The 22,779-nt window shown below is 52.7% G+C and overlaps 7 protein-coding genes across 7 annotated transcripts; 5 read left to right on the forward strand and 2 right to left on the reverse strand.

The window, feature by feature from the left end:
* Positions 1-1,536: 1,536 nt before the first annotated feature.
* On the forward strand, positions 1,537-3,456 carry ASPZODRAFT_144945 (hypothetical protein; the record flags this gene model as incomplete). Its single annotated transcript, XM_022725057.1, has 4 exons — positions 1,537-1,597; positions 1,850-2,091; positions 2,192-2,615; positions 2,675-3,456. 4 exons carry the CDS (start codon positions 1,537-1,539, stop codon positions 3,454-3,456), a joined length of 1,509 nt encoding a protein of 502 aa, XP_022578884.1.
* Positions 3,457-4,219: 763 nt separating this feature from the next.
* ASPZODRAFT_781487 (hypothetical protein) lies at positions 4,220-7,347 on the reverse strand. Its single transcript, XM_022730220.1, has 4 exons — positions 7,222-7,347; positions 7,044-7,159; positions 4,498-6,973; positions 4,220-4,431 (listed from the first exon to the last, which is right to left on the reverse strand). The coding sequence occupies exons 1-4, from the start codon at positions 7,224-7,226 to the stop codon at positions 4,332-4,334; spliced, it is 2,697 nt and encodes an 898-aa protein (XP_022578885.1). The 5' UTR covers positions 7,227-7,347; the 3' UTR covers positions 4,220-4,331.
* Positions 7,348-7,846: 499 nt separating this feature from the next.
* ASPZODRAFT_135188 (hypothetical protein) lies at positions 7,847-9,896 on the forward strand. Its single transcript, XM_022723724.1, has 4 exons — positions 7,847-8,068; positions 8,163-8,217; positions 8,274-9,675; positions 9,733-9,896. The coding sequence occupies exons 1-4, from the start codon at positions 7,953-7,955 to the stop codon at positions 9,738-9,740; spliced, it is 1,581 nt and encodes a 526-aa protein (XP_022578886.1). The 5' UTR covers positions 7,847-7,952; the 3' UTR covers positions 9,741-9,896.
* A 130-nt stretch (positions 9,897-10,026) lies between these two features.
* ASPZODRAFT_135189 (hypothetical protein) lies at positions 10,027-11,373 on the reverse strand. The gene is made up of 2 exons (XM_022723725.1): positions 11,213-11,373; positions 10,027-11,143 (listed from the first exon to the last, which is right to left on the reverse strand). Exons 1-2 carry the CDS (start codon positions 11,341-11,343, stop codon positions 10,072-10,074), a joined length of 1,203 nt encoding a protein of 400 aa, XP_022578887.1. The 5' UTR covers positions 11,344-11,373; the 3' UTR covers positions 10,027-10,071.
* Positions 11,374-12,510: 1,137 nt separating this feature from the next.
* ASPZODRAFT_18576 (hypothetical protein) lies at positions 12,511-14,070 on the forward strand (the record flags this gene model as incomplete). Its single annotated transcript, XM_022727237.1, has 2 exons — positions 12,511-12,609; positions 12,694-14,070. The coding sequence occupies 2 exons, from the start codon at positions 12,511-12,513 to the stop codon at positions 14,068-14,070; spliced, it is 1,476 nt and encodes a 491-aa protein (XP_022578888.1).
* Positions 14,071-15,952: 1,882 nt separating this feature from the next.
* On the forward strand, positions 15,953-19,613 carry ASPZODRAFT_144950 (hypothetical protein; the record flags this gene model as incomplete). The annotated part of the gene is made up of 7 exons (XM_022725059.1): positions 15,953-16,096; positions 16,159-16,203; positions 16,293-16,508; positions 16,596-16,998; positions 17,061-18,572; positions 18,633-19,384; positions 19,449-19,613. The coding sequence occupies 7 exons, from the start codon at positions 15,953-15,955 to the stop codon at positions 19,611-19,613; spliced, it is 3,237 nt and encodes a 1,078-aa protein (XP_022578889.1).
* Positions 19,614-20,605: 992 nt separating this feature from the next.
* ASPZODRAFT_144951 (hypothetical protein) lies at positions 20,606-22,667 on the forward strand (the record flags this gene model as incomplete). Its single annotated transcript, XM_022725060.1, has 4 exons — positions 20,606-20,849; positions 20,917-21,765; positions 21,828-21,996; positions 22,064-22,667. 4 exons carry the CDS (start codon positions 20,606-20,608, stop codon positions 22,665-22,667), a joined length of 1,866 nt encoding a protein of 621 aa, XP_022578890.1.
* Positions 22,668-22,779: the final 112 nt, after the last annotated feature.

A 22,779-nucleotide genomic window follows, 5' to 3' on the forward strand; every position in this document is an offset into this window, starting at 1 on the left:
TCTAGAGTACATTGAAACATAATTAGCAGTATCTAAGTAACTGGTTAACTAGTTAGTAACCGTGTACAGAGTAGTAACTGTGTAGTATGTAACTACTCTAGAGAACTATCACTAAGCGTTAGGCTTTAGCCCCTATTATCAGGTGAAGAACACCACCGAAATCCGGAGAAGATGGAGACCCGGATCTGCAGTCAGGGGTAGTGAATACGGAGTAAATATCAAATAACTAACTAGTAACTACTTAACTTCACTCGGAAAGTATAGAGTACGGCTATTCTGGATTAAAAATCGCCTCTACCTGGTAGTGACTGACTCTTTACAAGAGTAAGAGACGTCTGGTCCTACTCACGTACTCTGTAGACCCCGGAATTCCTCGGCGATCAATCCAAGTCTCGCGTGCCAAGTTATGAACTAGTATTGAGAATCATCCTGCGCACTGCAGACTCTCTCCTACATGGCTTCTTGCATTGTTGGTGGTTGAGAGAACCGCACAAGACTGCCCCGTACGCCCGTAATGTGCCTAGGTTAAGTACCTGGTGGCCTGTAACTAACTAACTATGGAGTAGGCAGTTAAGTTACCTACAGGTACAGACAGGTACAGGTATATCTCTCAGCCACTCCGCCGTTATTTCTCCCCTTCTTCTCCTCTGCAGTCCAGACCCTTTTTTATTTTAATTATCTTCCTTCTACTGCTACTAGACTAGACCATCGACTCTACAGACTATTACATAGTAAGTCACTGTTGGCTGACCTTTTCTTCCTCGCACTCCGCCCAGCCCCGTTCGTTCCCCTTTCTGTTGCCGGCCCACGAGCGGATCGTCTTTTTGCCCCTCGTGAATGAAGGAGACGGAGTGAATCTTCCTCTTGTCTGCCCACCCTCTTCTTCTCCCTCTTCCTTTTTTTCTCTCTTCTTCTTTCCTTATTCCTCTTCACTACCGACAGAATACTTTCCTCTCTTCCTAGGCGTCTACTGGGTTCATTTCCCTTGATCCCCCCTCCTCCCTTGTATTCCGTACTCCGTACCACAAAAGACAGTCAGTCCTGCGAGCAACACGATTTATGCCTCGTTTGCGCTGCTTTAGTTGACGGTCCTCCCACTGACATGATTAATCGCCTGGTAGCGCTTTGATCCGCGAACTATTTCTGGTCGCCACCGCTCGTTGCGTGTACTCCGTACCGTCGATCGGGTTTTTCGAGTCCAGACCGCTGAGGTGGCCGTCGCCTGCAATTAAATACTTGTCGACACTGGACAGCCTCAAAAAAAAATAAAATAAAGGCTCATAATAGGAGGGAGGTCTTTTATCAGCTCAGCGCCTAATAATAATAATACCCACCTGTCAGCTAGACGCCGCGTCGTCGTCCTCCTCTCACCCAACTTTTTGACCAAGCTTCCCCTGGCCGCCCACCCGCCGGGAACGGCATCGTCGTTTCAGCCTGAGCTTGTCAATCACCACCACCCTCTGCTTTCATCCATCCATCCACCTTTATCTCCCAAAACTTGCATTGTCCTACCATATTTCCCGGCCTCCTTTGAAAATGAACGCCTCTCAGCAGCATCCTCCAGTCTTTTCATTTCCGCCTGCAATGGGCCCGCCAGGTGCGTCATCCTGTTCCCCCCCTCCTCCCTTCGTTTCGCCTGTTTCTTTCCCCCCCCCAATTCGATGGCGTGTGATTCTTGTGCCTGGTCTTCGCGCTGGCCAGCTGTTTCAAGTTCGGCGGCATTCTTGCCCTGGCCCCGCTATCTCATTTCGCCTTGTTCGGGCCTACATCTTAAAAAAAAGCATATCAAGCAAGAAATAAAAAAAAGGTCTCGCTCCCTTTTTCTGACTTGGCTTTTTGCACATTCCAGATCGTCAAGGCTCGCCGCACTCGAGCATCAATCTTGCCTCTAATAATCCTTTCCGAAATCGTGCCCTTTCCCCTTCTATGAGCTCGACCCGATCCGGCGACCGTCCTGAACGCCCGCTCTCGACCAACCCTTTCATCGACGATACCGACATTCTCTCGCCGCAATCAGCCCCTGGAGGAACTGCTGCCATGTCGCCCTCGGCCGATACCCAAGTCCTGACCAACAACACTCGCGACTTATTTGTACGTCGGCCTCCTCTCCTTTCCCTTCTTGATTTCTCCTTTTCCCTTTCCTTTCCGCCTTTTGCTACTTGGATTAACCTTGCCTGTCTACTGCTTATAGGAGAATTTGTCCCTTGATTCTTCTTCTCAATCTAAAAACTACCGCCCTGCCCCCCCGCCTCCAGAAAAGCTATCGCAGCGGCCTGCACCTAACAGCCGACCGCCACCTTCACGTTCTGACCGTGACCGTGACCGTGATCGTGACCGTTCCCGTTCCGAGAGGACACGTGATATTTTTGCAGACCCTCCCCGCAAACCCAACGGTAGTTCTCGTCGACCGATGCGCCGTAACTCCGAATCGTCAATCATGGAACGGACCCCCAAGCTTCTCGATGTTGATGACGACAGGCGGCGTCGCGAAAGACGTCACCGGGAGCGTGAAGAGCGAAGCAAAGATAAAGATGGCAAGCCACGCTCCAAGAAGCCGAATCAGCGTCTGGATATCATCGACAAGCTCGATGTCACGAGCATCTACGGAACTGGCAGTAGGTCCCCCCCCTCCCCCCCTCTCATCTTCACACCATACATGGCTAACGGATGAAAGTGTTTCATCATGATGGCCCGTTTGATGCATGCAACCCGCACCGGAACCGCAAGGGTGTACGCACAGCACCGATGCAAGCCTTCCCCAAGGACTCGTCTAACATGGCTTTGGGTGGTGCGGGCCCGGTAAACTCTAACATCGATCTTAACCTGTTCCATGGCACAGGGACCGAAGGCTACAATGACTATGCAACCAGTGCCTATGACCCTCGCAAGCAGGAGACCACAGTTGTCGATGCCCATTCGCGTATCGACCCGGTTCACGGCGCCGCAAGCATGGGTTTGGGCACCAGCACGTTCCTGGAGGGTACCCCAGCCAGCCGCTCGGCCATGCAACGCCGCGAGAGCGAGGGCGAGGCGCAAATGGCGAGCGGCGGTGGTCTGCAGCGGAAGAAGTCGCTCGCTCAGCGCCTCCGGGGCATGAACAACCGCAGCGGGAGTGGACGCATGGTCTCTCCCGAAGCCAGCTACATCGTCCCCGCAAGCTCGAGCCACACGGGCATGATCCGCGCCAACGAGAAGAACCCTTTCTTCCAAGACGACTATGATGACGCGTGGGATAAGAAGGGCGCCCGTATCCAGCTCGCCGAGGAATCGCGGACCGGTGTTGATGGACCCAGCCGGGCCCGTTCGTCTAGCAGCCCCAAGCAGAACACCGGTTTGGAGCGGCGGTTCACCAACGAACGCTCCACCGCTGGGTTCGACGACAAGCCAACCGGATTCATCAACCGAATGAAGAGTCTGCGAAAGCCGCGGCCGGAGCGGCGAGTCAGCAACGAATGAATGCATTCACCCCTCGAGTGACTCGGATGAACTTGAGTGCAAGTTTGCGATTCGGCTTCAAAGCATCCCTTCACGATGACTTGTGTTCTTTTTTTTTATTTTTTCACAGTCGAACATGCAAACGCTGGAGATCGCGAGTCAAGATAACACAACGCCACAACGCGACGAGGGCCCGGCCGGTCCAAACGTCCCCCGCTCCCATGGGCGTCGATGTTCCTCCTGTGACTGCGCTCCCGGTGACCATGTCCCTGCAGCCATTTCTACAGTCTCTGTAGTCTCTGTGACATGTTCTCTAGACTCTGGGAACCCGACACGCATGAATGTGAAACATCTTATTCCCTTTTTTTCTTTCTTTCTTTGTGTTTGGATTGATGCCAGGCGGATTTCACAGCCATGAAAAAACGGCTTGGCGTTGGCTTATTTTTTATTTTTTATTATCTTTTTTCTTTGTTTTTCATCTTTGAAATTACCAACAAGTACCAGAATCATCGGATGGGGCGTTAACCAATTACTTATTTCCCTTTCGTCCTTTTCTTCTTTTTCTTGCATGTTTTCTTCTCGACGCCTTTGTACCCCATCTGGCAAAGGTACCGTACCGATCGACCATGTAAAAATACATGACCATCTATCTAGGTACGTATCGAGTATCATTCAGAGCACCTAGTGGAAATGTTATTCTTCTATGTTTACTAGAATTGAAGAGTTGTTCGGTGTCTACCTATTTACTATATTACTTGATTAAAAAGAAAACCACCTAGACCAAGAAAAAAGGGAAAAAAAGGATTTTCCATAAGACCAATACATAATTACGCCGGGATATCTAGAACAAACGATGGGTCATGACGTTTGAGATTTTGTAGGACGAGACCACAGAATTACCGAGCTGCTGTTCGCTGTCTTCTCGTGCTGTAGGGATCTGGCGCGGGAATACCTGCTCTGCGGTTCGAAAGCGGTTTGGGTCTGGAGAGGGTGTATCTGGAAAACCGGTTAGTGATAACGTACAAAAAAAAAGATGGGAATATATGAAAAGGAATAACTTACTTGGCAAATGCCCGAGAGAGTGCCTTCTTACAGCTGACCTTCTGGCTGCCGATGAAGGAGTCGACCGTGACGGCGATGGCGCGGTCGATGTCCTGCGCGGAGCAGAACTCGGACAGGCGCATCTTGCAGAAGGACTCGGCAATGCGCATGATGGCTTCAAGGTGGCGCACGGTGATCGGGTACGCGCCTGTCGCCAGCGACTCGCGGCGCATGTCGGCAAAGAGCCGTGCGATCTTGTCCTGATCGATCTGGTACAGCTTCGGTTTGCACTTCTCGCGCGCGTAAAGAATGTACTTGCGCAGCAGCTCCTGGGGGATTTCGCCCGCGTTCTCTTCCTCTGCCTTGCGTTTGCTCTCCATGCGGTCGCGCACCTCGTCATCCAGCAGCGGGAGACGCGCGCCGTTGCTATCGATCCGGTACCCCTCTTCGTCGATGAGGTCGCCGTTCTCGTTGACCAAATTGCCGTCTTGGTCGCGGAGACGGCGCGCGGGGTTGGCGCGGTGGTGAGACTCCACGACGAAGTTCGCTAGACGATCGTCTTCGTTGGGGTCAACCATGTCGCGCACCACGCAGAGGATATCAAAACGGGACAGGATAGGTTCCGTGAGTTCGACGTTCTGCGAGAAGGGGATGGTACTGTTGTAGCGGCCGCCCACCGGGTTAGCAGCGGCAATAACTGCACATCGTGCTTGCAGTGTTGTCACAATGCCGGCCTTGGAGATGGAAATGGTCTGCTGCTCCATGGCTTCGTGGATAGATGTACGGTCCTGATCGTTCATCTTGTCGAACTCGTCGATCAGACATGTTCCACGGTCTGCCAACACCAAGGCGCCGCCCTCCAGAGTCCACTCGCTTGTCAGAGGATCACGACGCACACTGGCCGTCAGACCGACGGCGCTGGCACCTTGACCCGTAGCGAAAACTGCGCGGTGAGCCGTCTTTTCGACGTACTTCAGCACCTGGGACTTAGCGGTACCCGGGTCACCTAGAAGCAGGACGTTGATGTCTCCACGGAGTGACATTTTACCCTGCACCTCTTTGCTGACACCACCGAAGAGTGACAGAGCCACGGCGGTCTTGACGTCCTGATGTCCGTAAATACTGGGCGCAATCGATCGGATAATCTTGTCAACAATATCAGGATCCCTGGCCAAGGCCCGGATTTTTTGTTCATCCTCGTCCGTCAAGCGGAAGCCAGCCAGCTGGTCGTGGGATTTAATGACGTGGTTCGCTTCGATGATGGTAGCGAAGACGGGGAATCCGTTCCTGTTGTTGAGCTGTGCATCGTAGCTGTTTCGGTAAATTCCAGTGACCTCAATCTCATCACCTGGCTTTGCCAAGTCGATAAGATCAGCTAGAAGGATGACTTCCCGCTGGCGTGGTAGCCGCCCGGCGGGTACAGAGCCAGGGGACTCCTGCAGCGTCAACTTCTGGTAGTTACGGTACACAGTTTTCTCCGAGTTGACAGTGAAAGGCCCCTTGGACTGACAACTCTGGCAGTAGGTGATCTTCACTTCGGTATTAGCCTCTTGTTGGTAGGGACCAAGAGTCGTATGGCATTTCTGGCACAGGAACATGACGTATTTCAGTTGAGGGAAGACGCCTGTCCGTCGGGTCACAACTCCAGTGACGCGGACGAGCGAGTTGAGGTGTGACTGGCGCAGCTCTCGTAAAGTGAAGCAGAGCGGCAAGTCGGTGATGCGCACATGAATCTCGTTGTGGATGTCATGGTACTGTGGGTAGTGGAATAAGGTGACGTCAAGAGCAACTTGATCAAACACTTTGAGAACCTCGGTGGGTTCGTTGCAGAGGAAGTAGGAGAGAGTGGCTCTGGTGGAACTGAGATGGTTGTATGAGACCTCGAGGGAGGCAGAGTTCACCTCACCGAGGGTTTTGATCCGGTTTCCGTACACTGAAGCACCGGCAGGGTCCGTGAATTCTGTCAGGAAGGCCTTGAACTCCCGATAGATGGAACGCAAAACTTGAGGCTGCGTGACCCAATCGGTGATGTTGTCCGCCTTAATGTCAGATAATTCTTCTAGAGTAAGCTCCTCTAAAGCATCGTCGCCCATTTCAATGTCTTCACGGTCCTCATCATAGTGATGTCTTCGGCGCCGAGGCTGACGAGTGAGATCCATGTTGCTATCGTCGTCATCGTCTTGCAGGAAAGCTGCAGGCATACGGCGCCGACGGTCAAGTTCGCGATCTCTTCTGTTCATGCGAGCTTCAAGCTGTCGACGGGTAGCAAGATCAAGCTCCTCCTGGTCCTCCTCATCATCGATGTACTCGCCCTGGTAGCGATCGTCGGCACCGCCTTGGCGGTAATCTCTTTCGAAATTGTCGCCAAACAGATCAATACCATCCTCATCCTCAGCCATCTCTTCGATGTCATCGATATCACCTATGAATTCCGCCCCTTCATCGTCGATCTCGTTGTCATCATCGAACGGGAGCATGGGAGGGGAAGAAGGGGGGGCTGTTCAGAATGTTCAGCAGGCTGTATTTTTTCCCCCCAGCGAATACACAACACAGGGACTGTCACCTACGGCTAGACGGAGGAACAATCGAAGAGGTCTCATCATCGGGCTCTCTTGATCTCTTGCGCCGATTCAGACTTCCTAAGCCGCGGTTCGCAGCAGAGCGACTGGGACGGAGTGGTGAACTGGCCCATGTTAGACCCTGTAGCAACGAGGACGAGGGGAAAAGGACGGGTTTTCTCCTTACCTCATCTTGTTCGTCGTTCACACGACTTGTATGTAATTTGCTTCGAATGAAGATTGTAGCCTGGAGCGAGAGAAGCGAGTTGCACGCCTGAGATGTAGCTGCTCGTGGGCTGGTGGGAGGAGATGCAGGACCAAAGGGCGAAACAGATTCTTGGCGGTTGTTGGTGCGCTCCGGCAACGACGCGTCAAGTCGCGACAGACACGCGTAAATTTCAATTAAGGCCATATTTGGAATAGTACAGTATCTACATCAGCACGGAGTATCAAGACACTGGCGCTTCATTTGAAAGCAGATGACAGTATCTATATAGTTAGTCAGAAATGGATTTATCTAGTTTATTTTATCAGTAGTTATATGATGTGTATCTTCGGAGATATAGTCTTAGTGGTGGAATGCGAGGTTGCGGCTTGCAGACATTATTAAGCCAGACAGGAAACAGAATCAATTTCCAGCTCAGCTATTTCATAGTCAGTGATTATGAATAGAATCCTTAGTTAAATAGGTGGTATTCCATAGTGAAGTATTACCTTGGAATCGCTTGTCCTAGAAGTTTTTAGTGACGAGGCTGCCTGCCTCTCTGATTCTTGGTGCAAACCAAGCAAACACTTAAAGTGCCTCGCGCCGGCGCGCCCTGGTTAATGTCAACGCGAATGAGAGATACTTCTTTGCCATCAGCACTGTTGAATGAGGGATCATCAACTCGGGTTTCACATCACTCTTGGCCAGACGAAATGGCAAGCATGAAGCCAACCGAGTCAGTCGAAGCGGCGGAGCATCAGAACGATGCCCAGACCTCTGGACGCCGTCGAGAGAGCTTTACCTCCCAGAACTCCCATACAGCCAGAGAGTAAGGCCCTGACTCATCTATGTATCATTGATCTGGTGGTTCTGGTCTTAGATGATTGCTGTCGAACTGTTCAAAATTCTAATTTGATGACTAGGTTCATTGATAGCCAGCTGCAACTCGAGGCAGACGCACGAGAAGTCCTTCCATATGTGAGTACATGCCTTTACCGCTGACAGGACGTATAGCCTCGAACTGACTCTGCTAGTCATTCGATTCATGTACCCAGCCTTTAGGACCCCTGCGACAGAGCCTTTTTGCTTGTATCACCTGCAACCCGCCTCCCTCGAGCCCGGATTTGCCTTACACCTCCGCCGCCGTGTGCTACTCGTGTTCGATCTCCTGCCACGGCGAGCATACACTGGTTGAGCTTTTCAGCAAAAGAGACTTTGTCTGCGACTGTGGAACCACCCGTATGCCTCCATCTGCGCCCTGCAACCTACGAAATGACCCCAAGACTGGCGCGCGAGGTGTCCACTCTGAGGAACCTGCCCCCGGCAACAAGTACAATCACAACTTCCAGAACAGGTTCTGTGGTTGTGGGGAGGAATATGATGCTCAAAATGAGAAGGGTACGATGTTCCAGTGTCTCGGCCTTGGAACTGCTGGAGCAGGGGGCTGCGGAGAAGACTGGTGGCATCCCGAGTGCCTTATCGGTCTACGTCGTGATTGGAATAAAGAGACAGAAGACAAGAAATCATCTGAACAGAATGAAGCAGATCAGACACCTGAGAAGAAAGAGGAGAATGTCGAGGAAGACGAAGAAACCCCACTCCCACCAGGATTTCCCGGTGAAGATGATTTCGACACCTTCATCTGCTACAAGTGTATGGACTCAAACCCGTGGTTAAAACGCTACGCGGGTACCCCGGGCTTCTTACCGCCAGTTTATAAGGATGGAGGGCTGGTGACAGAGTCCAAGGTAGCCGATGCAGTACCAGCAGCCGCATCACAAGAGCCACTCTCCAACTCCAAGAAGCGCAGGAACGACGAGGACGGCGAAGACGAGCAGCCAGCGGCAAAGCGTAACAAGGAAGAACCTGCCGAAAGCCCTGTGCAAATCAAAGAAGAACAAAAGGAGACTACAAAAGCGACTACTAATCCTACTGAGCCGCAAAAGAAGCACGACTCGCTTCCTGCGACGGCGCCCATGGGGTCGTTCTCCCTGTTTCTGAAGGAAGACTTCCGCGACCACTTATGCCGCTGTGCGCAGTGCTTTCCTCATCTCGCAAACCACCGTCAGTTGCGCGAGGAAGAAGAGACGTATGAGCCCCCGCTATCAGACGACGAAGAGGAAGCCAACGGCGGCGGCAGTACGGGGACAGGCAGTCTCCTGGATCGCGGGGAGGCGGCGTTGAGCAACGTCGACCGCGTGCGCGCCATCGAGGGGGCAATGGTGTACAATCACCTTCGCGACAAGGTCAAGGAGTTCCTGAAGCCCTTTGCGGAGAGCGGCCAGGCCGTCAGCGCGGAGGACATCAAGTCCTATTTTGAGAAACTTCGCGGTGATGAGCAGGGAATCAAGGATGCGGGGGATGCGTCTGCGTTGGCGAACCGGAACGGAGGCGATGATTCCCATGGCGGTAGTGATGACCGGAAGGAACAGAGTGGTACGTTCCTATATCTTAAATCAATTTATCTAACTGCTCTGATACTGACCATACAAGGCTATTAAACACCATCTGTCTAATGGTAAATGTCGGATTTCCAAATATTGTACATGGCAGGGTCAGGGATGGCGGTACGGATTGGTATGATGGGGGGGTTTTTTTTTAACTTTTATGTAATTTCTATCATCTGAACAAGTAATCTGAGATGACTATGCCTCGAGGGGTATATTGAACAATATAAGTAAAACGAAATCTTGAACCGTAATAATCAACGCCTTGCTAGATGTGTGTATGAAAGGTAGCTTACATCGAAACGCTTTGGATATGAAAATATGGAAAGAAGGGGCAAAGAAAAAAAAATTTCAACAACTTTCTCTTCAAGGTGAATGAAAAGATTTACTCCTTGAGGCGCTTCGCCGCCCGCCCCAAGAGCGCATCATCCGGCAACCCGCTGCGCTTGGTGCCTGGTAGACTGCCGGAGCGGATGTCGTTATCGTCCTGCGTGACGCGGCGGTGCGGGTACTTGCCCTCAAAACCCTCGAAGCAATTGGCACTGATGGGCCCGCCATTCTTGAAGTACGGATGCTCGAGGGCCTCTGTGGCGGTGATACGCTTTGTGGGATCGTACTCGAGGAGACGGGAGAGCAGATCGAACCCATCGGCACCGGGAGTGCCCGCACTCGAGGTGGATGAGTAGCCGCCGTTCTTCAGACAATTCTGGTACCAGCTTTCCAGGTTGGATGGGCGGTTGAAATGCGCGGGGGCGCGAGAAAGCGCCAAGGAGTGCAGCTGGGAGTACTCGGGCATCGATACTAGGCCCGGCCAGGTCTCCTTCCGTGGCATGCCAAGAATCTCAACGATCTTCATCATCTGATTGCGCTGGAAGGGCACCGTTTTCTTGCTGTCCATCTTGGCTTCTTCGCCCTTGAAGATGGGACGGAGCGAGAGAAGCTCGGCAAAGATACACCCGACTGCCCACAAGTCCACAGCAGGGGTGTAGTGGCGACTGCCCAAGAGCAGCTCAGGCGCGCGATACCAAATGGTCACCACCACTTTGTCGCCGGAGAAGAGAGAATTGAGAGGCTTGTAGAAGAGCCGGGCGAGACCCAGGTCTCCGATGCGGATCGCACCGGCGGATGTGACGAGAATATTAGCCGGCTTTAAGTCCCGGTGGAGAACCCAGTTGGTGTGTAGATAGAGCAGCCCATTCAGTAGCTGGAACAAGATCGACCGGACCATCGACGCCGGAATGGCATGTCTTTGCGGCTGCGTGTGATGGTGAATGATTTGGAGGAGGTCGTGTTCGGTGTACTCAAAGACCATGAAGATACATTTGTCTTCGAGAATGATCTCCTCGAGTTGGACAACATTGGCATGCTCCAGTTCTGAGCACAGCGCCATCTCCCGGATGGCCGACTGCGACAGTCCCGTGTATTGGATCAACTCGCCCTCCTTGTCGGGTTTGAACCTTCCAGAAACGTTAGCTATATTCCCGGGGCCTGATCTAGCAGTGGAAATAAATCGGTCAACCACCTACTTTTTGATGGCGAATTCCCCTTTCTTGCCATTCTTGCCGATAGCCTTGTAGACCCGTCCATAGGTTCCGCTGCTGATGAAACCGACGATATGATATCGATCCCGCACCCGTACCTTGGTGGTATACCCCATCCCCGGGGGTTTCCTCGCATCTATGCCATCTGGATGTGCTTTGATTAGCCAGAAGCCTCACCGACGACCTTCAACAGAGCCAGGAAAGAAAACCAGGAAGAAAGTGTAACATCCAGACACAGGGAGGGTCTAATTACCACGATGATACCCGCCGAGAGAGTTGAATAACGGAAAGTTCCTCCCAAACATGACGGGAAAGAGCAGGAGAACGGGGACACACACCTCAAGGCCCAGCACACGCCCGGCCTCGGGAAGCAGGATGGTCAGGAGATAGATAGAAAAGATATAGGTAATAATGTAGTGTAGGTAGAGACAGAACCACGCCCGAGTTTACCCCGAGAACATGCTGCGAACAGAAAAAACGAAGCCACGGGCTAATATAAGACAATATTACCATCAACCAAGGCCTGTTGCAGGGTCCTCTTCAGAGCCAGGCTCTGGCTGACAACCGGTCGGGAGGTGGCAGATAATGGACCTCCGGCGGACGAGGGCGGGTTTGTCCCACTCATGGATAGGCAAAATAGCCTTCCTTTCCAAGCTGGTGATGTGGGGGGTTTGGACAAGGGGAGGGGGTGCTTGAATGCGGGCGCCTTTCTCACGGGCCTGCGAGCCTGGGAGGGGGGACTAGGACTAGTCAGACGAGGATTCAAAGAAAGGAGTCGCACGGAGGGCCAGAGCCGAGCAGCAGCAGCAGCAGTCCCAGTGAGTCCACTGCAGTTCGTGGGACGATCGCGATAGTTGGGGCCATGAAGAAGCGGTGGCGTTGGCGGTGGTGATTGTGTTAGTCAGCGGGAGACAGCAACAGGCAGAGACTCAGAGACAGCAAAAGCAGGTCAATCAGCCTGAATTCGAGTCCAATCTGGTACAAGATGTCTGTCAAGATACAACTGAAAAGACAAACGTAATAGGAACCTGCCAAACGTTGTGTCTGTCGTGTCTTGTGTCTCATGTCTCGTCTCCGACCGTCTGGACCGGATAATGGCATGCTGACGTCCGGTGTTCCTTTCCCCTCTCTCTCCAATGCAACATGAGATGCGACGTTGCGTGGACACCACCTAGCTATTGCTGGTAAATCATCCTTATACGTTTCTTTTTTTACACTTCATTGAATTCATTCGATTTGCCACTGCCCTTTTATTTGATATCTTCCCGGATCTAATCCCTACGATGACCCCTGGCGAAGCTCCCCCGTCAAGGGTCACCACGTACCTTCTCTACCTGGTGCTCATCACCACTCTGGGCCCTCTTCAGTTCGGCTATCACCTGGTAATATGGCGTCTAGTCTTTTTGTTCATCGAGAAGGAGAAACAAAGAAAAAAAAACATTTGCTAACGTCATGTTTGGTGATAGGCTGAGCTAAACGCACCCCAAGCCGTCGTGACCTGCGAGAAGAAATCGATCATATCATCTGCCTCGACGACTGCGATTCAATTGCCGCAATGCATTCCTATGACTCCGTCGCAGTTTGGGCTGGTGTCGTCAACCTACACCCTGGGGGGCCTGGCTGGAGCCCTGCTGGCAGGACCTATTTCTACCAAGTATGGACGGCTGTTCGCGCTGCGAGTGACAACCATCTTCTTCATCCTGGGTCCTATAGTGGAGGCGTCAGCAGCCGGAATATCGGCTTTTAGCTTTGGTCGCTTATTGTCAGGCGTCGGTGCTGGTGCTGCTATCGTCGTGGGTCCCATCTATATTTCCGAAATCGCTCCTCCCAAGGCCCGAGGCTTTTTTGGTGCTTTCACACAGGTAATGTGCAATGTTGGGATCCTGCTGGCGCAGACACTGGGGTATTTTCTGAGTTACGGGAACGCATGGAGGGTGATTTTGGCAACAGCCGGCTGTATCGGTGTTCTCCAGCTGGCCGGGCTGTTTTTCGTCCCTGAAAGCCCGACTTGGCTTGCTGAACATCAACGCACGAATCTGGCCCGCCGGGTTCTGCAGAGGATACGCGGCAAAGATACGGACATTGAGCCAGAAGTGAAGGCGTGGCGTGTCTCGCTAGGGTCTGCTTTCAGACCTGATGAAGAAGATTCGTTGCTCACGCCAGCAGCAGCAGGCATGCTGCCCCCTAAACAGCAGCCTGCGGTCACGATTGCGCGTGTGTTTACAGACCCACACTACCGCCCGGCCCTTATTGCTGTGATTGGTGTAATGGTTGCTCAACAGCTGACGGGCATCAACAGTATCATCATGTATAGCGTGTCGCTGTTGCAAAGCATCCTCCCAACAGGGGCAGCTTTGCTCTCTGTGATGATCTCGGCAATCAACCTCGTCATCACTCTTGCCTGCTCGCCTCTGCCAGATAAGATCGGGCGAAAGGCCTGCCTGCTTTATAGCATCACGGGCATGGGCCTAAATTCCATCCTGCTGGCTCTCGGCATCTACTTCCATCAAAAGGCGCTCTCCGCCCTCGCTGCGCTGCTATTTGTCGCATCCTTCGCGGTCGGCCTGGGCCCCGTCCCCTTCATCCTGGCGTCAGAACTGGTGGGCCCGGAGGCCGTGGGTGCCACACAGAGCTGGGCGCTGGCGGTGAACTGGGTCGCAACCTTCCTCGTTGCACAATTTTTCCCCGTGCTCAATGACGCACTGGGCGGCCGTGGCAAGGTATACTGGGTCTTTGCAGCCATGGCGGGCCTGATGGGGACGTTCATTTACACGCGGGTGCCTGAGACTAGGGGCAAAGCCGATGCCGACGAAGTCTGGGGGCGGGAGCGACGGGTGGACTAGATGTGTCTTTCTACACGAAATAACCCGTAGCTCTGCGCGGAAGATTGAAGGACCTTGTACGGAGTACATTACTATATACATATCGACCAATTATTGGCTGTTCATTGTCCATCCCATGCTACGGGAATCGACTCAGCTGCAAGGGAGATCGGATCGTCCGATCAGGGGTAACTAACGTCCCATGGACCTAAATATAGCACACACCTGTTGACAGGCAATAATTACGGAGCTTTTTTTTCGCATGTTGATGCAGGGTCCACGACAATAAGTACAGAGTACTAATCACAGAATACGAGGTGGCCGTGGACTGCTTACTGCGTCCAGAGTACAGAGTAGTACTACTGCAGTGCTTACGGAGTACTGCATACCTAGTATTCAGCCCTAGTTACAGAGTATATCGTAGCCATTACTAACTAACTAGTTATTTTAACATAGTCTAATAGTTGACTATTAGTTCTTTACACTGAATTTACTTTGGTGACTGCCTAAAGTTACTTATTGACAGGCAGTGTTCACCGAACAGCACGCCACTAAGCCAAGACATATGGAGACCCAGTACATTATGGACATAGGTACTCAGGAAAGGGGCTCATTGACTCCTTAGCATTTATATAGAAATTCAACAAATAAGGTACTTATAAGTAGTATTTTGTAGTGTCCTCTATGTACTTAAGTATACCTATAGACAGAGCAGTACTAGTTGACCAGATGAACCACTTTTCTACAGTTATATCCAAGTACTTGGATATCTATTATTGACGAATTGAGTTTCCTCCGTATTGAGTCTATTGACAGGTTACGTGTCCTACTACAACAGTTAGACTCTGGGGAAGCACTCTGGAATCCGCTGTACGCTGCCAATCGTAATTATAACTCCTCAGTCTCCACCAGGAGCTGGAAAACACGAAGGACCATTCCTTCGCCAGAGCGTTCGGTAGAATCAATCACGTTATTTTTTTTTTCGAGTGATTATAATTATCCCGCACACAAGGCATCTCCTCTCCCTCAGCTATATTGCTCTGGAATTGATCTGTCCGTTGCTTGTCACCGTCTGTTGAGATCCACCGCCAGAACTGGTTCCCCCGTCCTGCTAGTCGTTAGTCAAGGCTTCGCCCCCGGCAGAGCAGTTGTCAGTGTGGAATAATCATAAATAATAATAATAATATAGGCCCCCTGTGGTTTTATTATTATTATTCCGATTATTTTCTGGATTATTTTTCTTGATTATTTAACCACACCCCGTTGCTGACGTCGTCAAGAGGAACCACTGACCAGCAACCTCCCCTCTCTCTCTCTCCACCCTCCCCCCGAGGCTTCCGCTATCAGGTTGTCGCGATTTCAATCCAATTGCCTTCTTCCTTTTGGTTTCTTTTTCCCTTTCTTTCCATTCTTTTATTCCCCGTCTCGTCGGTTCTCTTGCTCGAGGGTTAAGGTGGTACTCGTACCGTCACTGTTCTTCTCTCTTACCGCACCGAGCCGGTCGTTTCTTGATTGCTGCAATGCGGAACTCTCTGCCTCTCTAACGATCCTTGGAAACCGATTCTGACAGATACAATTGGGATTTCCATGTGGTGATTGTCTTGTCTCAGAAACCATCATCACTGTTCTCTCTCCCGTTGGGCGATCTGATCTGCTCGGTGGCTGCCCCCGGCCAGACCGAGCGATCAAACTAATAATTGGAATCCGGACCCCCAGCGCCCGCCACCTTTTCGGAATCCCTCCATTGACATCATCAAGCCAAGCCGATCGACGAACGTCATACTGTCCGATTTCCTCGAACGAGATACGAGCTGTGTGTGGCCCGAAACGGGCTCTCCTACCTGTCCTTGCCCCCCCCTCCCCCTCGTACAGGTAGTACCCCGCACTCCCGCCGTCCACAAGAATGGTCCGCCTCGCTCTTCCGCAGCGTCTCAGCACTCACCTTGGGTCGAGAAGTGCAACGCCCACGCCCGGCCAGAGCCGCAGTACGAGTCCGATGAGAATGGCTGAAACGAAGCCGTTGACGCTCAAGATCACAGTGGTCAAGGTGATTATACATGTTTTTTTCTGGAGATTGTTTGCTCACCACAGCTAACAATTTCTTGATAGGGGAGAAACCTGGCTGCCAAAGATCGAGGAGGGACCAGCGATCCGGTCAGTATTTATTTCATTTATTTTTTTATTTCATTATTTTTGATCTTTTCCATCCTTATGAATGTTCTCGCTGACGAATTTTCTTCTAGTACCTCGTCATTACCCTAGGAGAGTCGAGACAATCCACCCCTACGATTTTCAAGACCCTCAATCCAGAATGGAACGTCTCGTTTGAGATGCCGGTTATTGGCGTGCCGCTGCTGGAGTGTATCTGCTGGGATCATGATCGCTTCGGAAAGGACTACATGGGCGAGTTTGACATTCCCCTAGAGGAGATCTTTGCGGACGGTGAAATCAATCAGTCTGTAGGTGGAGATTCCGGTCCATATTATACCCTGTCTTGAGGAATATTCCGCGCTGACGCGGGGCCGGGGGGGCTGCCCGGAACATAGCCAAAATGGTACACGCTCAATTCGAAACGTAAAGGTGGCAAGAGGAAGAAGGATAGCACCGTCTCGGGGGAGATCTTGATACAGTTCTCTCTGTATGATCCGGTCAACCCGGGCGCGTCCCCGACAGAGACCTACCACAAGTTCCGGAGTGTGGTCTGTGCCGGCGAGGAGGACACCTACACCTATGGCGATGTGGACAAGGATGAAGACACCTCGGACGAGACGGACGACCCGACCAAGCCGGAAGTAGTAGAGAAACGAAAGCGCAGGTTACGGCTGGCTCGCCTGAAGCGCAAGTCGCTCGCCGCGAGAGCTTATCAGTTCTCGGGGGCAGGCAACGGGGTGCAAGGCATTGTTTTCATGGAGATCGTCAAAGTTACTGATCTGCCCCCGGAGAAGAATGGTAGGGATTTTCCTCCTCGAGAGGCAGATGCTCCTTTGGTACTAATTTTTTTTTTGGTATAGTCACCCGTACATCGTTCGACATGGATCCCTTTGTCGTTACCTCGCTGGGTCGAAAGACCCTCCGGACGCCTGTCATTCGTCACAATCTGAATCCCATCTACAATGAAAAGATGGTCTTCCAGGTGATGAAACATGAGCAGTTGTATACAATGAGCTTCACCGTAATGGACCGAGACAAGTTCTCCGGCAACGACTTTGTCGCCTCCGCCTCGTTCCCGCTGCAGACTCTCATCCAGGCCGGTCCAGTCGCTGACCCCGAAACGGGTCTGTACAAATTCCAGACCCCAACTGGGTCTCCAGATCTCTCGCCATCAACGAAACCGACCAACCGTAATGGCATGAGCCGGTCCTCCTCCAGTACGAGCATTGTCAAGTTGTCTAGACCCATCCTCAAGTCCCGGGGCTCGGGTGCATCGCTGTCCGGCCAATCGGCGCAGGAGCAATCGCCATATCTGTCCCCTCCCCCGGCCAGCGTGCCCGAAGAAGGTGGCAACATATCCTTGTCAACACCGAGCATTATTACCTCTGCACCCAGCGGAGATCCTACTGACCCTATTCCGGTGCTGGAGATTAATGAGTTCAAAACCTATGTCATCCCTCTCACCCTCAAGAACAAAGACCGCTGGGAAGATAAGCACCTCCCAGAGCTTTACGTCAAGGCTAAATACCTGCCCTACCAAGCGCTGCGCCAGCAGTTCTGGAGATTGATGCTGAAGCAGTACGATGCAGACGAAAGCGGACGCATCGACACGGTGGAGATGATCACGATGCTGGACACCCTCGGGTCGACCCTGAAGGAATCCACCATTGATGGGTTCTTCCAGCGGTTCAGCGCAGAGAACCAGTCCAGGGATACCATGGACCTCACATTTGACCAGGCGGTGATCTGCCTGGAGGATACCCTGCAGGCTCTCCAGAAGAAGAATGCGCGCCCGGTGCTTCCAACGGAACCCCTGACGTCGTCATCGACGGACAGTCAAGAGAGCGAGGAGCAGTACAGCAGCGACGAGCTCGCCCTGGAGTCCAGCTCGTCTCTGCCGGCAAACCATGATCCCCAACAGACCGTGGTGCCCACGCTACCAAACGAGGAACAGCTGGGCTCCCCCGCCGACGAATATCTCCGCCCAGACGATTTGGGCGACGAGCGCGGCGAAGAGCATGTGATCGAACTCCGTGAATGTCCCCTGTGCCACCAACCGCGGCTGGAAAAGCGTTCGGATGTGGACATCATCACCCACATTGCAACCTGCGCCAGCCGTGACTGGCGACAGGTTGACAACCTCGTCATGGGCGGCTTCGTTACCTCCAGCCAGGCCCAGCGTAAATGGTACACCAAAGTTATTACCAAAATCTCCTACGGGGGTTACAAGCTCGGTGCCAACTCCGCCAACATCCTCGTCCAGGATCGCATCACCGGCCAAATCAACGAGGAGCGGATGAGTGTTTATGTGAGACTGGGCATCCGCTTACTTTACAAGGGTCTCAAGAGTCGGGAGATGGAAAAGAAACGAAGTATTATCCCCTTCTTTTCTTTTTCCTTTTTTTTTTCTTCTTCATACTAACCAACTATAGTCCGCAAAGTCCTCAAGTCGCTAAGTATCAAGCAAGGCAAGAAATATGATGACCCTGCCTCGGCAAGCCAGATCCAAGACTTTGTCAACTTCCATCAACTGGACATGTCTGAAGTCCTCCAGCCTGTGGAAGCCTTCAAGACATTCAACGAGTTCTTCTACCGCGCGTTGAAGCCCGACGCGCGACCCTGCTCGGCGCCGGACGAACCGAGAATTGTGGTCTCCCCTGCAGACTGCCGCTCCGTGGTGTTCGACCGGATCGAGGAGGCGACAGGGATCTGGGTCAAGGGCCGGGAGTTCTCCGTGGAGCGACTGCTAGGCGAGGCCTATCCAGAGGATGCGCCGCGGTACCGGAATGGGGCTCTGGGCGTGTTTCGGCTGGCGCCGCAGGACTACCATCGCTTCCATATCCCCGTCGACGGGGTGCTGGGCACCCCCAAAACAATCGAGGGCGAGTACTACACCGTCAATCCGATGGCCATCCGTTCCGCCCTGGATGTGTACGGTGAGAATGTCCGCGTGCTGGTGCCCATCGACTCGGTCGCGCACGGCCGCGTCATGGTCGTCTGTGTCGGCGCCATGATGGTCGGAAGCACAGTCATCACCCGGCGCGCGGGTGAGCAGGTCTGCAGGGCTGAGGAGCTGGGCTACTTCAAGTTCGGCGGTAGCACGATCCTTCTGCTTTTCGAAGATGGGGTGATGAATTTCGATAGTGACCTGGTGGACAACTCCAAGGGTCCTCTCGAGACACTGGTACGTTTCTTTTCTTTTCTTCTTCTTTCTTTTGAAACCAAAACTCAACTGACAATTCTTCTAGATCCGAGTTGGCATGTCCGTCGGCCACAGTCCTGAAATCTCCCAGTTCGAACCCGACATGCCCAAGAAAGCCGAGCATGTCACGAAAGAGGACCTGCAAGACGCGAAGCGGCGGATTGGGGGCAGCCTGGCACCCACGCCCCCTTCGGATGTTTCGCTCAACTAAAAACCCATGACTCTTTTTCCTTTCCATTCCTGGAGTTCTACAGCGAGCGGTTTCATTGGATTATCATTATTCATGGTCATTCCCATGGTTATTAGAGCCGTGGTCATCAATTGGGCGCAGCTTACTCTACTTATAAGGAGCCGGGCAGGTCATTAGATCAGTATAATAGTCAATGTCACATTATAACTACCATCAAGATGAATTTGTCTTCTCAAAGTAAACGCAGATACCTAACTTGGGTACTTGAATACTACTTGAAAACTACTTGGGAGGTACCTAAGGTAAATGACTAGACTGTAGTAAGGCCTACCTAAAACAGCCTAGTGCCGTCCCACGCGCCACGACCAAAACAACCGCGTGCTGCGCCCGGGAAGTCTCAGAGTCAAATCCCCGTCGTGGACGGTCATCGCGCAAGGAGCCAGGCCTGCCCTTTCTGAAGCCCATCGCTTTTTCCACTTGACGTGCCATCCCTCTCTGGTTCTATCTATCTGCAGGTCTTGTTGGGTGCGGCTCGCGGGCGGACGTGGACTTAGGCGCCTTTCCCCCCCCCTGGCGCGACCGGAATTCCAACACCCACCCCGACGTATTCCATCTATCTACACGCCTTCTTACTGCTTACGATTCCCCCTTCCCCCACCCATCAACGTCTCTTTGGCTAGGTCATTCGATTATTTGGTTTCGCCGGGAATTCGATTAGCGGCTGCGACAGGATTGAAACCGGAACGCGTGCACTGGATTGCGGACATTTCGTGGTGGGAGAAGCTGCGGGGACTGACTGGGCTTTGATTTCTCGCGTCGCGGGTTCGAAAAAAAAAAGAAAAAAAAAGAAAAAAATCATCGCATACGAGACCATATACTCTCAAGGGAGAGAAAGAGAGAATTAAGGCGAACGGGAACGGCAGAAAAGGCACGACAGACACGATTGAGTCGGGAAGGGTTGGAATAGGCTGGCGAGGGATTCAAGAGACGGGGCGTGACGCCAGCCGCACCTCATGAGCATCACTGTTCTGGCGACTTCCACGAGAGAGAGGCACGCTCGCGAACCTCTGCGAGCGATTGATATGGCGGCGTCGCAGGCGCGTCCTGCGCCGTCCTCTGGTGCGGGGAGGGGTAGGGGTCGGAGGCCCAAGGCACCCCCCGTTCCGGTCCAAGAAGAGGAGGAGGAAGCAGCAACAGCAGCAGCAGAAGAGCAGAATGGGGAAAACTTGCCGAATGAAATGAAGAAGAGAAAGGCCGGTGAGTCCGAGCGGGGGAGAGTTCTGTCGACCAGTAGTAGGTCTTGGTAATGCTAATGGTCAAACAGTCTTTGATGAGGATATTGAAGGCTTTCAGTTCTCGCGCAAACCCTCGAAAAAACCCAAATCAACAACAATTGACGCCATGTCCGAGATCTCCGAGTCGGTGGAGCACTCCTCACCGCCGAAACGAGGCAGACCGAAGAAGAACACAGCGAAGGGACAGGAAAATGCTACGGGGTCACATATCACAGCGGCAGTTCCGACAGAACCTGCAACAACAACAACAATAACAACAACGGCGGCGGCAACGAAAAGGACACGACGTACATCGCAGATCGTCGCCGAGGCGGCACCAGAAACATCAATCGCGAGCACGCCGAGGAGCCTTCGTGCTGGTCGCGGCCCTCCTCCCCCGCCGGTAGAGTCACTGCCGCCGGAGAAGAAACGCAAGCGCGGGAGACCCAGCAAGTCCAATGTCGAGGAAACGAATGGCTATATATCGCCGGAGCCAGAACCGTCCGGCACGTCCAAGATTGCGCTACCGTTGGCCGACACACCGGTGATCCAGCGGAATAAAGAGATGCGAGGGACAAAATCGGGGAAGCAACGGCGAAGCAGCCTCGGGATGCGAGGCCGGCGAGCCAGCTCGTTGATCGATTCTGGCGCTTCGAATGGTGGGAATCCCTTTCCACAAGAACAACAAACTCATCCCATCCTCCTCCCCATTGCTGATATTTCTGTTCTCGTAGCACTCCCACACAAAGCGGTCGGCACCGCAGAGTTTTACAAACATATTGCGGCCGACCTACCGGAACCTCGGAGAATGCGCCAACTCTTGATCTGGTGCGCAACCCGGGCAATGGGTGATAAACCCTCTGGATCACGATCGGAAGATGAAAGTGCCAGACTGGCAGGTTTGTGCCCCCTCCTCCCTTCTCGACCAATGGAACAAGAAATGAATCTAACTTGACTGCAGCTCGTGTGATCCAGGAAGAATTGCTCAAGGACTTTGCAAATAACTCGGAGCTCTCGAATTGGTTTGCTCGGGAGGATGTGGCTCCCCCGGCTGTGGTGGTGAAGAAACCAAATCCCAAAAACATACAGAACACGGATAAGATCAAGGAGCTAGAAGAGCAAATACAAAGGTGTGTTTGCCATTATACATTCTTTTCGTCACTCATCAATGAAGAATTGTCTACTGACTGTGCGAAGATTACAAAGAGAGAGACACGCGCTGAACGCTCTCCTTCGACTGCCTCCAATCCCGTCAATACAGCCTCCTCCTCCCCCTTCGACCGAAGCGCCGACAAATGGCCAGCAAAAATCTCCGACGGCCGAGCCCTCGGAGGTCTCGAATCAAGAAGAAGTCAACCCGTCATTGCTTGATCCCTCTCAACAAGCCATTCTGGCACTGTTTCAAGGGAAACAAGAACAAGAGCCGACAACCTCGCCGGACCTCTCGCTACCACCTTTCCCGCCCTCTGCAATATCCTCTCGTCTCTCCCGCCTAACATCCAGCCTTGCCCCGACCTTTGATTCCTTCGCCGCAGGCATTCACGACATCGAACTCTACCGCACGACGGCCGACTCGGTCTCATCACGGATTCTGCGCGTCTGTGCCGAGCGGCTCGATGAACGTGATGCCCGCAATGCCCTGCGCAGCCTTGTCCTCGACGATCACGACGGCGACAGCAGTACCGATATACAACCCCGTCCCGACACTGCCGCCGCGCGTGCCGTCCAACGACGACGGCCCAGACCACGAGAAGATCTCGGGTTGATTCTCGGGGCGTTGAGTCGAGTGGAGAGGCGGTAAGCCTTTCCTTCCATTCAGCCTGGAAAATCTTCTGTTTTTCTTTCTTTCTTTCTTTTTTTTTTCTCAGAAACAAATCCCCTGGTACGTACATAGGAAATCAATGCTATGGATT

Source organism: Penicilliopsis zonata (assembly GCF_001890105.1).
Source record: "Penicilliopsis zonata CBS 506.65 unplaced genomic scaffold ASPZOscaffold_14, whole genome shotgun sequence".
Classification (NCBI taxonomy): Eukaryota; Fungi; Ascomycota; class Eurotiomycetes; order Eurotiales; family Aspergillaceae; genus Penicilliopsis; species Penicilliopsis zonata.

What these genes read in the sequence shown, in the direction of transcription:
- ASPZODRAFT_781487 (XM_022730220.1), bottom strand. An exon ending in GATTGTTCCTCCGTCTAGCC is followed by an intron (nt 6,974 to 7,043) that starts GTAGGTGACAGT and finishes CATTCTGAACAG; the next exon opens with CCCCCCCTTCTTCCCCTCCC. An exon ending in CTCTCTCGGGCATTTGCCAA is followed by an intron (nt 4,432 to 4,497) that starts GTAAGTTATTCC and finishes CCGGTTTTCCAG; the next exon opens with ATACACCCTCTCCAGACCCA.
- ASPZODRAFT_135188 (XM_022723724.1), top strand. Translation starts at nt 7,953, where the DNA reads ATGGCAAGCATGAAGCCAACCGAGTCAGTCGAAGCGGCGGAGCATCAG. An exon ending in AACTCCCATACAGCCAGAGA is followed by an intron (nt 8,069 to 8,162) that starts GTAAGGCCCTGA and finishes TTTGATGACTAG; the next exon opens with GTTCATTGATAGCCAGCTGC. An exon ending in CACGAGAAGTCCTTCCATAT is followed by an intron (nt 8,218 to 8,273) that starts GTGAGTACATGC and finishes TGACTCTGCTAG; the next exon opens with TCATTCGATTCATGTACCCA.
- ASPZODRAFT_135189 (XM_022723725.1), bottom strand. Translation starts at nt 11,343, where the DNA reads ATGGGGTATACCACCAAGGTACGGGTGCGGGATCGATATCATATCGTC. An exon ending in GGGGAATTCGCCATCAAAAA is followed by an intron (nt 11,144 to 11,212) that starts GTAGGTGGTTGA and finishes CGTTTCTGGAAG; the next exon opens with GTTCAAACCCGACAAGGAGG.